General features: G+C 39.1%; 1 protein-coding gene and 1 pseudogene across 8 annotated transcripts in view; one reads left to right on the top strand and one right to left on the bottom strand.

The window, feature by feature from the left end:
• AKAP7 (A-kinase anchoring protein 7) overlaps positions 1-23,366 on the bottom strand; it is a 138,420-nt gene that overhangs the window by 94,157 nt on the left and 20,897 nt on the right. For all 7 annotated transcript variants that reach the window (XM_082406375.1, XM_082406381.1, XM_082406380.1 and 4 more), the window contains exons 4-5: positions 20,047-20,183; positions 6,478-6,638 (exon numbers count right to left, since the gene is read on the bottom strand). In XM_082406375.1, the coding sequence (XP_082262501.1) occupies positions 6,478-6,638; positions 20,047-20,183 (298 nt within the window). The remainder of the gene's footprint in view (positions 1-6,477; positions 6,639-20,046; positions 20,184-23,366) is intronic.
• Positions 1,815-3,322, top strand: LOC309635339 (ubiquitin-like domain-containing CTD phosphatase 1 pseudogene; annotated as a pseudogene). The gene has a single exon. The product of its transcript is annotated as a ubiquitin-like domain-containing CTD phosphatase 1 pseudogene (transcript).

The raw sequence follows: 23,366 nt of genomic DNA on the forward strand, positions 1-23,366 counted from the left end.
GTAGTAAGCTGAGACACAGTCTTGGCTGCTGTATACCAGCTCCCTCGAGCGGCTACCACCATAAACTTACATGTACACAGTGTGCAAAAATGGGCGTGGTCTCTTTTTGTTTCTATTTTCATTACTCTAGGAGGTGGATCGATAAAGATCTTGCTGTGATTTATGTCAGAGAGTGTTCTTCCTATGTTTTCCTCTAAGAGTTTCATAGTGTCCAGTCTTACATTTAGGTCTCTAATCCATTTTGAGTTTATTTTTGTGTATGGTGTTAGGGAGTATTCTAATTTCATTCTTTTACATGTAGCTGTACAGTTTCCCCAGCACCACTTATTGAAGAGTCTGTCTTTCCTCCATTGTATATTCTTGCCTCCTTTATCAAAGATAAGGTGACCTTAGGTGTGTGGGTTTATCTCTGGGCTTTCAATCCTGTTCCATTGATCTATATTTCTGTTTTTGTGCCAGTACCATACTGTCTTGATTACTGTAGCTTTGTAGTATAGTCTGAAGTCAGGGAGCCTGATTCCTCCAGCTCCATTTTTCCTTCTTAAGATTGCTTTGGCTATTCGTGGTCTTTTGTGTTTCCGTACAATAGCCAGGACACAGAAGCAACCTAAATGTCCATTGATGGAGGAATGAATAAAGAAGATGTGGTACATATATACAATGGAATATTATTCAGCCATAAAAAAGGATGAAATAACGCCATTTGCAGCAACATGCATGGACCTAGAGATTGTCATACTGAGTGAAGTCAGACAGAGAAAGACAAATATCATATGACATCATTTATATGTGGAATCTAAAAAAATGGTACAAATGAACTTACTTACAAAACAGAAATGGAGTCACAGATTTAGAAAACAAACTTATTGTTACCAAGTGGGAAAGGGGTGGGGAGGGATAAATTGGGAGATTGGGATTGACATATACACACTACTATATATAAAATAGATAACTAAAATAAGATAACTAATCTTTACAAAGGCTGCAAATGAACTTATCTACAAAACAGAAATAGAGTTACAGATGTAGAAAATAAACTTACAGTTACGGGGTGGGGGAGGGATAAACTGGAAGACTGGGATTAACACATACACACTACTATATATAAAACAGATAACTAATATCTACTGTATAGCACAGGGAACTCTACTCAGTCCTCTGTAATGGCCTATATGGGAAACGAACCTAAAAGAGAGTGGATATATGTGTATGTATATCAGATTCATTTTGCTGTACACCTAAAACACAACACTGTAAATCAACTATACCCCAATAAAAATTATTAAAGAAATAAAAAGATGGGCGTGGTCTCTTCAGCCCACAGGCATCTACCAAAAATAAGTTAGTAGCTCATCAATTCAGACTTTATTAGTTCAAAATGCATAATAATTTTCTTCAATATTATACATTAATTCTAAATTACTCTTTACCCTGTAAATTTTCAATAATGAGTTCAAATATTAGTATCTAAAATTCAGTCCTTTTTTCATAACAACTGTGTAATATTTTTTTTTAATTTATTTATTTGTTTGTTTATTTATTTATGGCTGTGTTGGGTCTTCGTTTCTGTGCGAGGGCTTTCTCTAGTTGCAGCAAGCGGGGGCCACTCTTCATCGCTGTGCGCGGGCCTCTCATTATCGCAGCCTCTCTTGTTGCGGAGCACAGGCTCCAGATGCGCAGGCTCAGTAGTTGTGGCTCACGGGCCTAGTTGCTCCGCGGCATGTGGGATTCTCCCAGACCAGGGCTCGAACCCATGTCCCATGCATTGGCAGGCAGACTCTCAACCATTGCGCCACCAGGAAAGCCCCACAACTGAGTAATATTTTAAGAATTTGTTTCTTTTAACTTGAAAATTGAAAAACTCTATGAAAATTAGGTAGATCAGACTATTCGTGAACTATAATTTTCAACTATTTTTCAAGTTAGTTTCACTTCATAACATGTACTTAAACTTAACTTCTTTATCAACACTTTAATAATTAAATTTATGTTCTTTGAAAATTTTTCCTGGGCTGCTGCCGGTTCCGCCGTGCTCCAGGTATCTTTTTCTGAACACAAGCTGCCTCATCATGTTTCAAGGATGGCTCTTCCTATCATTGTATAATGGGGTAGACAGGACTATTCAGTGACCACACTTTCAGAAGATGATACTGTGCTAGATCTCAAACAATTTCTCAAGACCCTTACGGGAGTGCTACCAGAATGCCAGAAGTTACTTGGACTCAAAGTTAAAGGCAAACTTGCAGAAAATGATGTTAAGCTTGGAGCTCTCAAACTGAAACCAAATACTAAAATCATGATGATGGGAACTCATGAGGAGAGCTTGGAAGATGCCTTAGGTCCACCTCCTGACGATGATGTTGTTAACAGCTCTGATATTGAAGATGAAGTAGTTGAAGTAGAAAATAGGGAGGAAAACCTACTGAAAATTTCCCACAGAGTAAAAGAGTACAAAGTGGAAATTTTGAATCCTCCCAGGGAAGGGAAAAAACCTTTGGTACTAGGTGTTGATTATACAGTATTTGACCATAGTCTCTTGTGCAGGGACTGGGGCAGAATTAATATGGCCATATCTTCATGAATTCCTAACATCTGCATATGAGGATTATGACATTGTTATTTGATATGCAACAAATATGAAGTGGATTGAAGCTAAAATGAAAGAGCTGGGAGTGAGTACAAATGCAAATTACAAGGTTATCTTCACGTTGGACAGTGCTGCTATGATAATAGTGCATACTCCAAGGAGAGGATTAACAGATGTAAAGCCTCTTGGTGTTATATGGGGAAAGTTTTCAGAGTTTTACAGCAAAAAAAACACCATCATGTTTGATGACATAGGAAGAAATTTTCTAATGAACCCACAGAATGGACTAAAGATAAGACCTTTTATGAAAGCACACCTAAATCTAGATAAGGACAAAGAACTTTTACAATTAACCTGGTACCTCAAGGAAATAGCAAAGTTAGATGACTTTTTGGACCTAAATCACAAATATTGGGAAAGGTATCTCTCAAAGAAGCAAGGACAGTAGTTACAAGCTATACTGGCAGTTATTGAAGATGCTTGAGATCCATGAATTTCTTTTCGCTTTTATGCTAAAGATCATTATGATAGTGCTGGACATTGCAGCAAATACCAAACTGCTTATACTTGGTCTTCCAGTTTTTTGTAAATTTAATTTTATATTTTTTGAAGATCATAGTGATAAGCAAAAAAAAAAAAAAAAAAAACTTTTTACCCCTGTATGAATGTACTGTAACTCCTGAAAAATATTTTCTCCAGCATAGAGTACTGAGTGTTTTTCCACACACACACACACACACAAAAAGTGGACAAAAATGTATACTTAACAATGTCATTTTGCGACTTTGGAAACAAGTATGTCTTGTGTTTTTGTCTCACTGTGTTTTTATCTAAGCCCAAACCCATTTTGAAAATACTGTTTTTAAAACCAAAAACAGAAAAGTTTTTAGTAAGAAACCTAGTTTGGTATGCTTAAAACCACTGAGAGTTTTTCTTCTTCCTTTGTCATAACACAATTTCTCTTATTACTCCACTACTTAACATCTCTAAATTATGAGCTGTCTCAGTTTGGTATGTATGTGTGTCAGTGTTCTTTAAGTAAAACTGGAAAGTGTCTGCTCTGATACAGATATGTCATAGTGTGACAAACAGAAAACATGGGACTGAGGAATGAAACTAAGGAACAAGAGTGTGTTTCTTTGTGCTAGCCAAGTAGAACCACTCCTGCCTAAAACCACTGTCCTAAAAGCAGTTAAAGGCAGTACATTTTGAAATGGGACGTATCACTGGTTCAGCCCTAAAAAGCATAACAAAAAGTTTTTGTCCTGTTCCAGCTCTGTCTTCTCTAAGTGCAAACACTGTGTTGCAGTGAAAATATCTAGCCATAAGATTAAAAAGAAAAATTTATTTGCAATGCTTATGCCTGCAGATATGTAATATGACCACTGTTTTGTGTTGACAGTATTGCTTTATACAGTTCTTCTATTTGAAAGGAATCTGATTCTTGCAAATAAACACGGTATGTATTGTTCTTACGGGGGACTATTTCAGTGATGTAAATAATAAATTCCTTTTCTTAAAAAAAAAAAAAAAATTTTCCTTCTTTCCGTTAAGTCAACTAGCTCTGCCTCCTTTATGTTGAACGAATACGAGTTTAATATTTCTGTATAAGCATACACATATACATAGTTTATAACAATGTTCTAAGAAATGTATTACCCTGGTCAATGGAATATATTCTTCTGAAAGTTGTAATATATTTGAAAAATAGTTTATAAAATATGACACAAAAACAAATATGACATTATTTAACTGATCCTGTTGGACTAAAGCAATACTAATCCTGAGGCATTCTTTTAAAAATAAATCTAATGAAGTAAAATATTAACAAAAATTCCATGTACTGAACATCTGGACTATCTGAACACTACACAAATTGAGGCTCAACTAAACTTCACTGAAATTTTCCATATACATATTCAAATATTTAGATTTCTTACAAAATTGCATAAAAACTATAATCCAGGGAATTCCCTGGCGGTCCAGTGGTTAGGACTCCGTGCTTCCACCGCAGGGGGCACGGGTTCAATCGCTGGTGGGGAACTAAGATCCCACATGCTGCAGGACGCAGCTAAAAAAAATTTTTAAATAAAAAACATAATCCAAAACAACAGTACAGTATACACACAAAAGATTAAAAGCAAGTGATTATATGAGTAGACAGAGTGCCATTCTATTTTCCATTTTTTGTAATGCTTTGTTTAAACGTTTAGAAAAGTATATATATTTTTAAGAAACAGTCTCTGGCATCTAGAAAGGAATTACAGGGGCAGTGGCCTTTTCTAAAATGACAAACCAACACCCTTGAGCTCAGAGTCACACTAAAGCTGGTGAGATTTCACATTCCTCACCACACAATGGATCTTTCATCAATACTGGAAACTGCCTTTGTGAGAATATTGCTAAGAATGGATGGAATTCTCAATGTTGCAAGCACCCATTGAATTATTGAAAAGAACAATGAATGAATGACCAATTAGAAATGTTTCTTGAGCTCAGACATATTTATATTACAAAAGGAAAGACCTGAATCTAGCATTCTCTCCAGAGCAGTTCAGGATGAACAGATTAAGTCTGTTAAATGAAGGCATGGGTTCCCAAATGCTTTGCCATCAAAACTGTTAAGAGTTGCCTTCTCCTTGGCCAACTAATGATTTTAAATCCTACTTGACTCATAACTACTGTTTAATTGCTTGCTTGTTTGTTGTTTATACATACTTTGCTCCACAAAAGAAAAACTTAACCAACAATGAAATGAAATCTGGTCCTCATGCCTCCCTCACCCCTAAAAGAGGTGCACTTTTGAATGGGCAACTAAAAACTGCATAAAGACAATATATTAAGTTTTTTAAAAAGTACGTCTCAAAAGATCTCATACAATATGATATCCTTTTTATAAGATTAAAACCAATTAAAAATACATATACTTGGGGAGAATACAAGGAAATATAAACCCTGACCTCAGGACGATGGTTAGCTTAAATGAAGGAAGGCCAAAGGATAGATTAATGAAAAGGACAATATATGGTTAGATTTACTACCAAGGTCCTAGCTTTTGTTTTGGGTGGTGGATTCCCAGATGATATTATTTTAAGATAGATAAATAGATAGATAAAATTAAACCCAGCATGGAGCAATGATGAGTGTGTTATGAATCAAGGATTACTGAACCTGAAATGAGATGACATGAAACGACCTGGCACGATATGAGAGGAAATGAAAATAAAAATTGCTTTATTAACAATTGTTTTACTAACACCCAAACTATGATCTCTGGATCATCTTTAAAAAGCACTCATCCAGGTTTTATAATTTTCTGCTTCGATTTCCCTAACATTTTCAACTGTGCTGCACAAAGCAATGTGTTCTCCAATGGATGTGAGACCTTCTACCATCACCAATGGACTTTCTGCTCATAGAGCAGTACCTAAACAGGAAGGTGAAAAGGTAGCGCAGAGAAAAATGCTGCTGATTCATCTACTGATTCTCCGGAATGGGGCGGACAATGCCCACAAGCCTCCAAATAGGCAATTGGTGATTCTTATTAATTCACTCAATACTTACGAAATGCCAACTACATGTCAAATGTCATGATAAGCGTTGGATCCTTCAGACTTATGATTAGGACAGTCCTAACAAATACTTGAGTCCAGCCCATCATCTTCCAGAATCAACATATTCCTCAGGTCAAAGAATCAAGATAACTTTTCCCGCCTTTTATTTGGCTACTTCCCTATACAAGCAAATGCTGAAGCAGCTCACTTATAAAGTGAGGTTACACTGGCTCCCCAAAATTAAAAGATGTCAAATCTCTAGTATAAGAATTGGGAGAAAAAAATTGCTTCTTCAACAGATGAGATTTCATGGAAGTATATCACTCTTTGTCTTACCTGCTATCTCCAAAAGTGGGTTTATGTGATCTCCTTCTGCCAGCTTCACAAATCCAACCTGATCTCCAAAAGTGTCAACCCCTTCAAAGGGCAAAGTCAAAGTTTTTCCCTGGAGGATTTCTTCCACAAATGGTTTTAATTCCAAAAGAGCATCAATACCACTGGTAAGAAATAATATATTTTTCAGTAACATATTAAGTAATAAAATATACAAAACCAAATGAGAAACAGTTTTAGAAAGATAAATTAATTTTTATACTTGTACTAATTATTTTAATGCTCAAAATACCTTCAAAATCTAATCCATATGATCAAAATAAAACTAATATTAATTTTTAACAAAATCTATAGAAGTGAATTAATCTTTACCTACTTATAATTTATTTTATATTAAAGACACAAAAGAAGATGCTACGTTATAGTTCACCAAAAGGTTTTTAACCAAGGAAATACTGCATGGACAACTAAAAAAAAAAATTACTGACAGTATATTGCAGAAAAACCTAATACCTACAAAACATTATATTAGATTATGTGAAAGTTCTATATTCTTGTTAAAAGTAGTAATACTTATATAGTATTTGTATACTATACAAATATATAATATTTGTATAGTATTTGTGAGGCAGTCTACTAAAACTTAAAATACATTATCTCTTTAAAATATAATAGTCTCCACAATAAGATAATTTATTACACTTGGGTTCAACTAAAGTGCAAGTTTATATTTACCAACTACAGCTACGTAAGTTTGTTGTGTCTGTTTAGCCTCTATGATTAAAGGGCTATTCTGCGTTTCAAATGCATTACTTTTCTTTCTAAAAATAAATGTTTACTATATTAGTGAATTAGATATTATAAAGTTTGGAATATTTTAAAAATTAAGATCAATTATTTCCATAGTAAGAGGAGTTTGGTATAGGTACTTTATTATGAGAAAAAAAATGAAATCTCACTAGAGGGCAGCAATTACTCAAAAAAGAAATAAGGACATTATTACATTATGGAGAGGGGTTTGAAACACCCTTCTGGTGAACCACCATTAATTTAAATTATCTTGATCAGCAATTTGTTCGCCAGTAGTAATTATGTCAAATGTGTGAAAAGAAATTTAATTATTTTTCTAGATCTTTCATATTTCTAAATTAGTATTCATATAAAATTTTTAACTGATTTTCATCCACAGCTCCCATACTGAGTCTTGTTTCTCTGTCAAAACAATACATAATACTTCAAAATAGCTTTAGAAATGTCAGCATTTCTCGTTGTACCTCCAAATCCACATCCAAAATCCAATCTTGCCTACCTGTATTTATGTTCATCCAAAAAGACACACTCCTGCTATAATACTGTCCTTCACCACACACTGAGTTAAAGCATGTGAAAACAGATCAGCCACTTCTGGCTCATCTACCGTAAATGAGGGGAATTCAATATACTCGTTTTAAATGTAACTCTATATGAAAGTAGGCCATGCTAAAGGTCAGGATTTTTCAGAGACAGTGAATTCTATACCCCATTTTTCTTTAAAGAAATATAGACGATCTAAATTCAGTCCAGTTTTTCAGTTCTTCAGTATCATAAATCAATAAATTTGTCCTAATGAGAGGTCACTGGTCACAGAGTGAAAAGGAGTCATAGTGCCTATTGATAAATATCACTAACTTTCAAATTCTTTTAAATAGAGTATCTTTTCAAGAACAGTTTATGGAAAGACTTCTTTATGGGAAAATGAATAGAGTACAGGCACGTACGAAACAGAATTCTGAAACTAGAGTTCAGACCCAAAGGTTGTACTTAAAACTACGATAGGACAGCCGTCTTTTCAAGTCAGCATCTGGGCTAACATATTTCTATTCCTTTCTTCTGCACTGTGAGGACACAGAGGGTGATACCTACCTGAAGAAATTCATTATTTTAAAAAAAAGTTTCTGCACACTCCATATCCAATCCATTGATCAATACTTTATCAAACACCTAAAATATGATACTAGACTTCGAAAAGTAAGAATATAGAACAAGAAACCAACAATATGTGTCTCTAGCATATTATACTGTATAGGATGAAAGATAAAATTTAACAATTAGGGACTTAGGAAATCCTTCATATAAACAATGTCTTACCAGGAAAGCCAATCATTTCACTCTCACTATACAGCTACCCAAAATGAAGCCACACCTTGAATCTCATCATCACCTAAAAGTTGATACTTCTGCCACAAACACTTGCATGGTTCCCCAAACTAGAAGCAAATCTTCTCTCCTCTGCAATTCCATTAATACTTTATACCAATTGAAACATACCATTTTTTACATTTATCTATTATAGTTATTTGGGTCCATATGACCTAGTCAACTACCTGGTATAATCCATGAGTACAAGATCCATTCATGGTTCATCTTTATTTTCCCCAAAGCACTTAGCTCAGTATCTAACAGATGGTTGGAAATTAATGTTGGTCGAACTGTAAAATACTATCTTGTCTGTACAGCAAACTTCAATTATTACTTAGATCTTTCATTACAACTTAGTCAAGAATAATTGCTAAATTGCAAATATCTGGTCATCATTTTCCAGTAGAGCTCTGACTCCCAGTATCATAAAGTAGCATAAGAATGTCACTTTAATCCTTCAAACACAAAGTAGACTTGCTAAATATTTAATTTTTTACACAAAACTGAAATTTGCAAACAGACATTGTAAAACACGGGGCTGAATGACTCAGACTGTCACTGTGCTCTGTACTGTAACTCTTCAACAAGTGATGCCACGATTTAGGGCAACACAATGCTTCCTAGTTCAGGACTGTCCCATGTACTGCAGGTGATTTAGTAATGCTGAGATCTGCCCATAAATGCCCACGGCACTCCTCAGTAATTGTGACAACCAAAAATACCCCCCAAAATATTTCTAAAAGTCTCCTAGAGGAACCTTCAAGATGGTGGAGGAGTAAGACATGGAGATCACCTTCCTCCCCACAAATACATCAGAAATACATCTACATGTGGAACAACTCCTACAAAACACCCACTGAATACTGGCAGAAGAACTCAGACCTCCCAAAAGGCAAGAAACTCCTCACGTACCTGGGTAGGGCAAAAGAAAAAAGAAAAAACAGAGACAAAAGAATAGGGATGGGACCTGCATCTCTGGGAGGGAGCTGTGAAGGAGGAAAAGTTTCCACACACTAGGAAGGCCCTTTGCGGGCGGAGACTGCGGGTGGCGGAGGGGGGAAGCTTCGGAGCCACAGAGAAGAGCGCAGCAACAGGGGTGCGGAGGGCAAAGCGGAGAGATTCCCGCATGGAGGATCGGTGCCGACCAGCACTCACCAGCCCGAGAGGCTTGTCTGCTCTCCCGCCGGGGCGGGCGGGGGCTGGGAGCTGAGGCTCGGGCTTCGGAGGTCAGATCCCAGGGAGAGGACTGGGGTTGGCTGCATGAACACAGCCTGAAGGGGGCTAGTGCGCCACAGCTAGACAGGAGGGAGTCCGGGAAAAAGTCTGGACTTGCCTAAGAGGCAAGAGACCACTGTTTCGGGGTGCATGAGGAGAGGTGATTCAGAGCACCACCTAAACGAGCTCCAGAGATGGGCGCGAGCTGGCCTATCAGCTCGGACACCAGAGACGGGCATGAAACGTTAACGCTGCTGCTGCAGCCACCAAGAATCCTGTGTGCAAGCACAGGTCACTATCCACACTCCCCACTGGGAGCCTGTGCAGCCCGCCACTGCCAGGGTCCCAAAGACCAGGGACAACTTCCCCAGGAGAACAAATGGCACGTCTCAGGCTGCTGCAACGTCACGATGGCCTCTACTGCCACAGGCTCGCCCCGCATTCCAATTATAAATACTGTACCCCTCCCTCCCCCTGGCCTGAATGAGCAAGAGCCCCCCGATCAGCCACTGCTTTAACCCCTTCCTGTCTGGGTGGGAACAGAAGCCTGAGGGCAACCTACACGCAGAGGCAGGGCCAAAACCGAAGCTGAACCCCAGGAGCTGAGCAAACAAAGAAGAGAAAGGGAAATCTCTCCCAGCAGCCTCAGAAGCAGCAGACTAAATCCCCACCCCCAACAAATCAATCAACTTGATGTACCCTGCATCTGTAGAACACCTGAATAGACAACGAATCATCCCAAAATTGAGGCGGTGGACGTTGGGAGCAACTGTAGACATGGCGTTTGCTGTCTGCGACTGTTTTATTTCTGATTTTTATATTTATCTTAGTTTAGTGTTTAGCGCTTGTTATCATTGGTGGATTTCTTTATTGGATTGGTTGCTCTCTTTCTCTTTTTATTATTATTTTTTTAAATAATCTCCCTCCCTCCCTCTCTCCCTCCCTCCCTCCCTCTCTCCCTCTCTCTCTCTCTCTCTTTCTCTCTTTCTTTCTCCCTTTTCTTCTGAGCCATGTGGTTGACAGGGTCTTGGTACTCCGGGCTGGTGTCAGGCCTGAGCCTCTGAGGTGGAAGAGCCGAGTTCAGGACACTGGACCCCCAGAGACCACCCGGCCCCACGTAATATCAATAGGCGAGAGCTCTCCCAGAGATCTCCATCTCAACACTAAGACCCAGCTCCACCCAACAGCCAGCAAACTACAGCACTGGATGCCCCAGGCCAAACAAGTAGCAAGACAGGAACACACCCCACCCATCAGGAGAGAGGCTGCCTAAAATCATACCAACTTCACAGACACCCCTAAACACACCACCAGACGTGGCCATGCCCACTAGAAAGACAAGGTCCAGCCCCACCTACCATAACACAGGCACCAGTCCCCTCCAACAGGAAGCCTACACAAGCCACTGAACCAACCTCACCCACTGGGGGCAGACACCAAAAACAACAGGAACTACGAACCTGCAGCCTGTGAAAAGGAGACCACAAACACAGTAAGTTAAACAAAATAAGAAGACAGAGAAATATGCAGCAGATGAAGGAGCAAGGTACATCTCACCAGACCAAACAAATGAAGAGCAAATACGCAGTCTACCTGAAAAAGATTTCAGAGTAATGATAGTAAAGATGATCCAAAATCGTGGAAATAGAATAAATACAAGAAATGTTTAACAAGGACCTAGAAGAACTCAAGAGCAAACAAACAATGATGAACAACACAATAAATGAAATTAAAAATTCTCTAAAAGGAATCAATAGCAGAATAACTGCGGCAGAAGAACGGATAAGTGACCTGGAAGATAAAACAGTGGAAATAACTACTGCAGAGCAGAATAAAGAAAAAAGAATGAAAAGAATTGAGGACAATCTCAGACACCTCGGGGACAATATTAAATGCACCAACATTTGAATTACAGGGGTCCCAGAAGAAGAGAAAAAGAAAGGGTCTGAGAAAATATATGAAGAGATTACAGTTGCAAACTTCCCTAACATGGAAAAGGAAATAGTCAATAAAGTCCAGCAAGCATAGAGAGTCCCATACAGGATAAATCCAAGGAGAAACATGCCGAGACACATAATAATCAAACTATCAAAAATTAAATACAAAGAAAAAATATTAAAAGCAGCAAGGGAAAAGCAACAAATAACATACAAGGGAATCCCCATAAGGTTAACAGCTGATCTTTCAGCAGAAACACTGCAAGCCAGAAGGGAGTGGCAGGACATATTTAAAGTGATGAAAGGGAAAAACCTACAACCAAGATTACTCTACTCAGCAAGGATCTCATTCAGATTCGATGGAGAAATCAAAAGCTTTACAGACAAGCCAAAGCTACGAGAATTCAGCACCACCAAACCAGCTATACAACAAATGGTAAAGGAACTTCTCTAGGCAGGAAACACAAGAGACGGAAAGTCCTACAAAAACAAACCCAAAACAATTACAAAATGGTAACAGGAACATACATACCGATAACTACCTTAAATGTAAATGGATTAAATGTTCCAACCAAAAGACACAGATTGGCTGAATGGACACAAAAACAAGACCCGTATATATGCTGTCCACAAGAGACCCACTTCAGACCTAGGGACACATACAGAGTGAAAATGAGGGGATGGAAAAAGATACTCCATGCAAATGGAAATCAAAAGAAAGCTGGAGTAGCAATTCTCATATCAGACAAAATACACTTTAAAATAAACACTATTACAAGAGACAAAGAAGGACACTATATAATGATCAAGGAATCAATCCAAGAAGAAGATACAACAATTGTAAATATTTATGCACCCAAAATAGGAGCACCTCAATACTTAAGGCAAATGCTAACAGCCATAAAAGGGGAAATCAACAGTAACACAATCATAGTAGGGGACTTTAACACCCCACTTTCACCAATGGACAGATCATCCAAAATGAAAAATAAATAAGGAAACAAAAGCTTTAAATGGCATATTAAACAAGATGGACTTAATTGATATTTATAGGACATTCCATCCCAAAACAACAGAATACACTTTATTCTCAAGTGCTCATGGAACCTCCTCCAGGATAGATCATATCTTGGGTCACAAATCAAGCCTTGGTAAATTTAAGAAAACTGAAATCGTATCAAGTATCTTTTCTGACTACGAGGCTATAAGACTAGATATCAATTACAGGAAAAAATCTGTAAAAAATACAAACACATGAAGGCTAAACAATACACTACTAAATAACCAAGAGATCACTGAAGAAATCAAAAAATTCCTAGAAACAAATGACAATGAAAACACGATCCAAAACCTACAGGATGCAGCAAAAGCAGTTCTAAGAGGGAAGTTTAAAGCAATACAATCTTACCTCAAGAACAAGAAAAATCTCAAATAAACAACCTAACCTTACACCTAAAACAATTACAGAAAGAAGAACAAAAAAAAAAAAAACCCAAAGCTAGCAGAAGGAAAGAAATCACACAGATCAGATCAAATATAAATGAAAAAGAAATGAAGGAAACAATAGCAAAGATAAATAAAAGTAAACGCTGGTTCTTTGAGAAGATAAACAAAATTGATAAACCATTAGCCAGACTCATCAAGGAAAAAAGGGAGAAGATTCAAATCACAGAATAGGAAATGAAAAAGGAGAAGTAACAACAGACACTGCAAAAATACAAAGGATCATGAGAGATTACTACAAGCAACTATATGCCAATAAAATAGACAACCTGGAAGAAATGGACACATTCTTAGAAAAGCACAACCTTCCGAGAATGAACCAAGAAGATACAGAAAATATAAACAGACCAATCACAAGCACTGAAATTGAAACTGTGATTAAAAATCTTCCAAAAAACAAAAGCCCAGGACCAGATGGCTTCACAGGCTAATTCTATCATACATTTAGAGAAGAGCTAACACCTATCCTTCTCAAACTCTTCCAAAATATAGCAGAGGGAGGAACACTCCCAAACTCATTCTACGAGGCCACCATCACCCTGATACCAAAACCTGACAAAGATGTCACAAAAAAAGAAAACTACAGGCCAATATCACTGATGAACATAGATGCAAAAATCCTCAACAAAATACTAGCAAACAGAATCCAACAGCTCATTAAAAGGATCATACACCATGATCAAATGGGGTTTATCCCAGGAATGCAAGGATTCTCCAATATATCAAATCAATCAAGGTGATATACCACGTTAATGAAATGAAGGATAAGAACCATATGATAATCTCAACAGAGGCAGAAAAAGCTTTCAACAAAATCAACACACATTTATGATAAAAACTCTCCAGAAAACCGGCATAGAGGAAACCTACCTCAACATAATAAAGGCCATATATGACAAAGCCATAGTCAACATCGTTCTCAATGGTGAAAAACTGAAACCATTTCCTCTAAGATCAGGAACAAGACAAGGTTGCCCACTCTCACCACTATTATTCAACATAGTTTTGGAAGTTTTAGCCATAGCAATCAGAGAAGAAAAAGAAATAAAAGGAATCCAAATCGGAAAAGAAGAAGTAAAGCTGTCACTGTTTGCAGATGACATGATACTACACATAGAGAATCCTAAAGATGCTACCAGAAAACTACTAGAGCTAATCAATGAATCTCGTAGAGTAGCAGGATACAAAATTAATGCACAGAAATCTCTTGCATTCCTAAACACTACTGATGAAAAATCTGAAACAGAAATTAAGGAAACACTCCCATTTACCACTACAACAAAAAGAATAAAATACCTAGGAATAAACCTACCTAAGGAGACAAAAGACCTGTATGCAGGTCTATAAGACACATAAAACTATAAGACACTGATGAAAGAAATTAAAGATGGTACAAACAGATGGAGAGATATACCATGTTCTTGGATTGGAAGAATCAACACTGTGAAAATGACTATACTACCCAAAGCAATCTACAGATTCAATGCAATCCTTATCAAACTACCAATGGCATTTTTCACTGAACTAGAACAAAAAATTGCACAATTTGTATGAAAACACAAAAGACCCCAAATAGTCAAAGCAATTTTGAGAAAGAAAAATGGAGCTGGAGGAATTAGGCTCCATGACTTCAGACCATACTACAAAGCTACACTAATCAAGACAGTATGGTACTGGCACAAACACAGAAATATAGATCAATGGAACAGGATAGAAAGCCCAGACATAAACCCATGCACATATGGTCACCTTATCTTTGATAAAGGAGGCAAGAATATACAATGGAAAAAAGACAGCCTCTTCAATAAGTGGTGCTGGGAAAACTGGACAGCTACAGGTCAAAGAATGAAATTAGAACACTCCCTAACCATACACACAAATAAACTCAAAATGGATTAAAGACCTAAATGTAAGGCCAGACACTATCAAACTCTTAGAGGAAAACACAGGCAGAACACTCTATGACATAAATCACAGCAAGATCCTTTTGGACCCACCTCTTAGAGAAATGGAAATAAAAACAAAAATAAACAAATGGGACCTAATGAAACAAAAGCTTTTGCACAGCAAAGGAAACCATAAACAAGACGAAAAGACAATCCTCAGAATGGGAGAAAATATTTGCAAACGAAGCAACGGACAAAGGATTAATCTCCAAAATTTACAAGCAGCTCATGCAGCTCAATATCAAAAAAACAAACAACCCAATCCAAAAATGGGCAGAAGACTTAAATAGACATTTCTCCAAAGAAGACATATAGATGGCCAACAAACACATGAAAGGATGTTCAACATCATTAATCATTAGAGAAATGCAAATCAAAAGTACAATGAGGTATCACCTCACACTGGTCAGAATGGCCATCATCAAAAATCTACAAACAATAAATGCTGGAGAGGGTGTGGAGAAAAGGGAACCCTCTTGCACTGTTGGTGGGAATGTAAATTGATACAGCCACCATGGAGAACAGTGTGGAGGTTCCTCAAAAAACTAAAAATAGAACTACCATATGACCCAGCAATCCCACTACTGGGCATATACCCTGAGAAAACCATAATTCAAAAAGAGTCATGTACCACAATGCTCATTGCAGCACTATTTACAATAGCCAGGACATGGAAGCAATCTACATGTTCATCGACAGATGAATGGATAAAGAAGATGTGGCACATATGTACAATGGAATATTGCTCAGCCACAAAAAGAAATGAAATTGAGTTATTTGTAGTGAGGTGGATAGACCTAGAGTCTGTCATACAGAGTGAAGTCAGAAAGAGCAAAACAAATACCGCATGCTATCACATATATATGGAACCTAAAAAAAAATGGTTCTGATGAACCTAGGGGTAGGACAGGAATAAAGATGCAGACGTACAGAATGAACTTGAGGACACGGGGAAGGGGAAGGGGAAGCTGGGACGAAGTGAGAGAGTAGCACTGACATATATACACTACCAAACGTAAAATAGCTAGCTAGTGGGAAGCAGCCACATAGCACAGGGAGATCAGCTCGGTGCTTTCTGACCACCTAGAGGGGTGGGGTAGGGAGGGTGAGAGGGAGGTGCATGAGGGAGGGGATATGGGGATATATGTATACATATAGCTGATTCACTTTGTTATACAGCAGAAACTAACACAACATTGTAAAGCAATTATACTCCAATAAAGATGTTAAAAAAAAAAGTCTCCTAGAGAAGGCAGTCCCACCTCCACTGAGAAATGTAAACATTATAATACATTGAGAACATACCCACCCCCTCACCCCAACCCGACTGCACACCACTTAACAGTATTTCTAGTCAGTTCCGTGTCCATCAGTAGAGGCCACTGAGACACAGGAGGCCGTTTGTACTTCCAGCAGACTCATCTCTCCTGCCCTTCATGCACTCGTGCTCATCTTCTCCCTCCTGTCCCCAACCCACTCCTCTCCCTCTACCTCTCCATCTTTCACAATCACACTCCATGGAATAATAATAGAAAACTGATTAGTTCTGGCTTGTCTACTGACCCACATTCGCTTAATTCCTAGGACTGCCAGTTTCCTCCAATGTATAAAAAAGGTGACATTTCTGTGCTGCCTGACTCAGAACACTTGTTAAGGAAATAAAATAACATTTTTTTTTTTTTTTATTCAGAGAACTCAGCTTTTTATTTATTTATTTATTTATTTATTTATTTATTTATTTATTTATTTATGGTTGTGTTGGGTCTTCGGTTCTGTGCGAGGGCTTTCTCTAGTTGCAGCAAGCGGGGGCCGCTCTTCATTGCGGTGCGCGGGCCTCTCACTATCGCGGCCTCTCTTGTTGCGGAGCACAAGCTCCAGACGCGCAGGCTCAGTAGTTGTGGCTCAGGGGCCCAGCTGCTCCGTGGCATGTGGGATCTTCCCAAACCAGGGCTCGAACCCGTGTCCCCTGCATTAGCAGGCAGATTCTCAACCACTGCGCCACCAGGGAAGCCCCTAAAATAACATTTGTTTGGGGAATCGTGGTTGAGGTGCAGAGACTGAAATATATATACATGCCATAGCCAAGACCCATTTCCGATAAGAGAGATAAACCCTAAACTTATCAGTCAATGGTAACTCAGTCTTCTCTGGTTTAAAAAAGTCTCTTTGGGGTACAGTTATTCAGTTAATTCAAACCTCCTTTCAGGACTGTTTTTCTCTTCCCTCTCCCCTCCCCCTTCCCAGGGAATCCAGCATACTCTTCTAAGAGGACTGAAGAAGCTCTTTGATCTGCTTGCTGTTTGGGTCCTAAGAGAGTCCTATTTCAGGGCGACTGGTCTGGTCATATCCCTGGGTGCCCTACACTGGTGTCCGTGAAAGCCCACCTGTTCTTTCTGGGCATTGCACTGGCATGTGCTGCTGAAGCACAGGATCCCCGCTGGGGTCTCTGATCAAGACACACGGACATGCAGCAGTGTCGTTGTCCCTCATCCTGCTCCTTCCGAACCACCGATTCTCTCTCAACTTCCAAGTCTACCCACCAGGGCACAGAGAAATTTCTGGATCCATCTATATACCTTGATGGGCAATGGGGAATTGAAGGAACCACCTCAGGTCCAGGTGTTAGAAATCTCCCTCGACTCTGATCTACCAGCTGTGTGGTAGCACATTCTTCCAGCATTATTGAACAGGAACTTCTCTAAAGAGCTTGAGCTTTTCCCAGCTACACCCTGAGAACCCCAAACCAAGGTGAGTGTCTCTGTCACTCCCCGTCCTCTGCTCCAACACTGGTTGGAACAGTCAACCCCAAAAGGGGAGCCACGATGTGTCCGGCTTCGTGCCTCTTCCTCTGACTTGCTCACTCCGCCCAGCACCAGAGGGCCTCTAGACTCCTCCCCAGCCTGGACGACAACCCTCCGCCAAGCTGGCTGTGGTTTCACTGACCACGTGCGGTTCTTCTGAATTAATCACTGGTTCAGCGTCTCCTACTTGCCACCCCTGAAACCGGCTCAGTCTTTGCTCCTGCTCTTGCCATTTGTGTTGGTTAATTTTATGCGTCAACTGAGGCCATGATACCTAGTGTTTGGTCAAACACCAGTCTAGATGTTGTTGTGAAGGAATTCTTTTAGATGTGATGAACATTTCAATCAGTAGACCCTGAGGAAAGCAGATCATCCCCCAGAATGTGGATGGGCTTCATCCAGTCAGTTGCAGGCCTTAAGAGAAAAGACTTGAGGTCCCCCAAGGAAGAAGGAATTCTTCCTCCAGGCCGCCTTTGGGCTTGAGCCTATACTGTCAACCCTCGCCTGGGTCTGCCGCTTGCCAGCCCCGCACGGTCATGTGAGCCAATTCCTGAAAATAAATCTCTCTCTATAGAGCCACAGCTGTAGATACAGATATATCAATATATCTAGATATCCAAATGGGCATCCATCCTATTGGTTCTGTGTCTCTGGGGAACCCTGACTAGTCTACCATTCTAACACACAGGGGACCACTCATTTTCTCTCAGGCTTTCATCTTGTGTCACATCTTCTCTGGCTTCTTTTCTTTTAAGAGCATCAGAGTATTTCTTTTTTCTTCTGATTGGCAAAGTGAACAGTGAAAATGAGTTAAGTAAAATCTTCTGGTCCTCTCTGTCACTGCAGGGTGCTCAAGACCTGCCCTTGGGTGGATCATGTTGAGACAGATCAGAAGACTGATCCCTAAAGACATGCGGTTCTACTATTTTAAAAGACATCACTACCCGAATCATAATTTGACTGTATATTTTGAGTTACTAATTTATTGTTTTCTCCCTTTTATTTTTCCTTTTCCTCACCCCCTTCCCAATCCAAGCCTTGTTCTTCATTCCCTCAGGAGACTATATGTCAGGGTAGAAAACAGAAGTAACCTGTAACCTGTAATTCTGGATTTGGCTTTCCAAAGAGCTTATGCTTGAGCTTAATCCAGAGGGCTAAACAGGGGCTAACAGGGCAAGGGGCGCTCATACCGACAGACAGAGTATCCCAGAGAATTTGAGGAAGAGCAAGGTTTCTCCACTCCGGGCTGGAAAGCAGCAATCAATGACTAATACTCAACTTTTATGGTACAGCTCTGGGTTTGGAGGTTCAGGGTGTACAGGTACTCTAGGGATGAAGGAAGTAAAACTGAAATTGTCCATTAATCTAGTAAATGACAGCTCTAATAGCTAATAATATCAAGTGCCTGCTATGTGCCAGGCCCTATACTAAGAGTTCTTACATGTATTAGTACTATTATTTTCTCCATTTATTTAAAAAGTAAATGATTTGCCCAAAATTGGGCAGCTGTTAAGACATGGTTGGGCCATGGTTCCAGAATCTTTACCTGGAATCCTAACCTAAATGGTCAGACTCCAGAGTGCTTACATAATTAACATAGATAAAATAACTGCATAACCAATGCATCTGATAACAATAACAGTTTAAAAGTATAGATTAAGGGGAATTCCCTGGTGGTCCAGTGGTTAGGGCTCTGCTCTTCCACTGCAGGGGGCATGGGTTCGATCCCTGGTCAGGGAACTAGGATCTTGCACGCCACGCAGCAGCATAACCAAAAAAAAAAAAAAAAAAAAAGTGTAGATCAGGAAGAATATTTATATGGCTAATTCTGTACATTGGCTTATTAACTGGAACAAATTATAATAAAGAATACTTCTCAAAAAAAAAAAGAATACTTCTTTAGAATTTCAATGCCTCTTTTGGTTCTGCTATGATTATTCAAATTCCAGTAATAACTTGGTAAACAATATTCCAGAAAGATGTATTACTCACATGTTTATTTCATCTTCATTTAATAACTGCATCACTAGCAGGGTAACATGAAAGGAACCATCACTGTTCATTGCTTTGGCCAGTCGCTGATCTTGTTGTATTATTGCATTTTGCAGGATCTTAATTCCTTTTGTAATCTAATCACACACAGACAAAACAGAGATTAGATAAGCAAAATTTCCTTATGGTAACACTGAAATCGAGAAGAAACATAAGCAACATATGAAATGAGAATGATGTCAAGATCCTTCAACCAAACAATGCTTAATTGTCTAACTATTCTCAAATATCCTGGAGAAATGACTTGGAAAGTTTAATAGGATGTATAAGTTTAAAAAAATCACACGATGCTTGTCCATTTTAAGAGCATCAAGCCCAACACCCTTCTTTTACAGACTGGGCTACTGGTTGAGTGGAAAAATTCTCAATGGCCATGTATCTTTTCAGAAATTTATCCTTGGAATATACAGTATGACTCACTATAATTATGATCTTTCCTAAAAATAAAAGTTTTATTCTTGCCACAGAAAGGTCAAACTGGCAGACAACATTCCATTTCTGTTGGCAGTAATATTTATTTGTCCCCAAGTGAATGTGTCTGAGAACCCATTCTTCATGGCCTTTAAGATTTTTTAGGACAGCAATAATCTCAACAGGAATGACTACTGTCATTTCCCCAGACATGTGAGGAGGGGCATCACCATGGAGAGAGAGCTGCAAACAAGTCTAAACGCATACGTTAGAAAAACTGTACAGTCCGCACCTAAGCAAAATCCCCGGTCCCTCATCAGCCTTCCCCTCTCAGCCTAATGAGAACAAAGAAGAGGAATGGTGGCTTTTCCCTCCTCCATTTCCAGTTGGAGACAATTCTAGTCAACTTCTAAATGTGAGTGCACTGGAAAATAGTTTGAATTCGGACTAGCAAACCAAGCAATCCCCAGAGAAAAGAGTGCACGTAGAAGCCCAGAGGCAGCAGAATTAGAGAGAAAAGGAAGAGAGAGGGGGCTGGCAATAGAAGCAGAGCCCTAAAAAGACAGCAGAGATAAGAAACAACTGGATCATGAGCACAGCAGGCTGTTCTGATACTGAAGAAGCTGTTTCATCCTGAACAATGTTCCCATTATCTGCAGAATGCAATTGGGCAAATCATGAGATGCTATGCTGGGATCTGACTTCTCACGTATCTTTACAATAAATCCACATCACCCAAAATAACCTCAGCATTTCTCTATTCCTTGCAACCTGGAGGACAGTAACATGAGAAAGTGTTTTCCTGGTAGGAAGTTATGCAGTAACACCTAACACAAGATTTCCCAAGGGAAGATGTCACTTCCACGACACCCAACAAAAGAATACTGACAGCCTGATCATTAAAATGCTCCTAAAGCAATAGTACACAAAGATCTTACAGAGTCAGCGTTTCCTCTACCTCTATATTGATAAAACTAAATTGTAAACTCCCCGAGGACAACATCTATTTCTTCCACCCCGCCATCTCACCACAGTGCCTGGTAATAAAAATAAACACAACATTGAGACCACAAGAGTAACTACCCTTTCTCGTGTGGTCACTAGGTTCTAGGCACTAGAGCGAGCGTTTTACATATATTAGTTCACTGAAGCCTCCCGCCGATCCTGTGAGGTAAGATATTGGTACTGTCTCCCTTAAAATAAATTGAAACACAGAAGATTAGAAAGATCTTTTCAAGATCATATACCCAAAATAGCAAAGGAATTTGAGAAAAGGATAAATTACAATACATAAGAAAAGATGAGGGAAATACCTGGAGGAAAAGATCCAGGAGTGAGGAGGAGAAGGAGAAGCGCGGCCAGAGAGCCGTGCAGGAAGAGGTACCAGTAATGTGTTTTCAAGAGGAGACACGGAGAGGGGCAGACATGTGGGCAGTGACTCAAGACATGAAACATCAAGGGAAAAAAGGGCATTTAAAGGAGATTCTGAGGAAGTCTTACTGGATCCTGTGTAAGAGAGCACACAGGCCCTCTCATAAAAGCCTTTAGTATAAGTCTGCACTACTCTGCGAGGATTTTACACATGAATTTTTGAGAGATTTTTCCAGGTGCAATGAAGTGCTGAGTTCAGCTATCAAGAATGATGAAGCAGCTCAAGAGGGTCCAGGTTCACGTGGGAAGGGCCTAGCCAGTGCCGAGTAAATCATGTGAGCTCAAGAATATCAGACCTCAAAACAGTATAATTACATCTTCAAATCTTAGCTGGTACAAATGGTAATTCTGGCTTAACTGATCGTGAAAAAGTGGTTTAGGATGAGAACTTTTTAATACAGAGTGATGCAAATTAACGGTACTGGACTTGTATCAGAAATCCTGGATTTTAACCCCAGGTCTGCCACGGGTGGAACCCCATAGAGGTCACCTAGTCTCAGTGAGTCTTGGTTTCTTCAATTGTAAAGCACTGCCAAACTTACAGGGATGTGTTAAAGGTCACGCAGACAAGCTACAGGAAAGCACTTTGCAAGCTCTGCGCCATTTGCCTAATATAAGTTCTGCAACACTGCCAATATTATTAAAATCAGTGGTTCTCTACCCCAGGGTACATTTGTCAATGCCTGGAGACATTTTCATTGTCACACTTGGGGTCTGCCACTTGCACTTAGTGGTAGAGTATCTGCATTTTAATAAAAACTGAGTCTTCATTCTAAGCTCAAATACTAATTATATGTAAATTCAGGACAATGCTCAAAAACTTCCATCCATTTGTATGTTCAGCATTTTAGTGCAATGTCCTACTATTTAGTGAAAAACAGTTTTAGACCATTCATATCTTTGAATTATCCAGTAGCTTGTAAAATTGCAAATTAAAATTTGTAAAACACTTTGAAGACTATTTCTCTGAAGTCACACAGTACTTATAATGCAAAATTAACCTTAACCTATGAAAATTCTGAAGATAATCTAATCAAGTAATGTATTTCTAACTATGCTTTGATGTTCCAGATTAATTTACATATTCCTTGACATCATCTTTAAAAAAATTTTAATGCATTTTATTACTAATTATATTCTTACAAGAGAAAAAGAAAAAACGAAACTACTTCAGAGTCTTCTCCGTATGCCATTTTAAAAAGTACCAATGTCGGGCTTCCCTGGTGGCACAGTGGTTAAGAATCTGCCTGCCAATGCAGGGGACACGGGTTCAAGCCCTGGTCCAGGAAGATCCCACATGCCGTGGAGCAACTAAGCCCGTGTGCCACAACTACTGAGCCCGAGTGCCACAACTACTGAAGCCCGCGTGCCTAGAGCCTGTGCTCTGCAACAAGAGAAGCCACCCAATGAGAAGCCCG

Source organism: Balaenoptera borealis (genome assembly GCF_965194805.1).
Source record: "Balaenoptera borealis genome assembly, chromosome: 9".
Classification (NCBI taxonomy): Eukaryota; Metazoa; Chordata; class Mammalia; order Artiodactyla; family Balaenopteridae; genus Balaenoptera; species Balaenoptera borealis.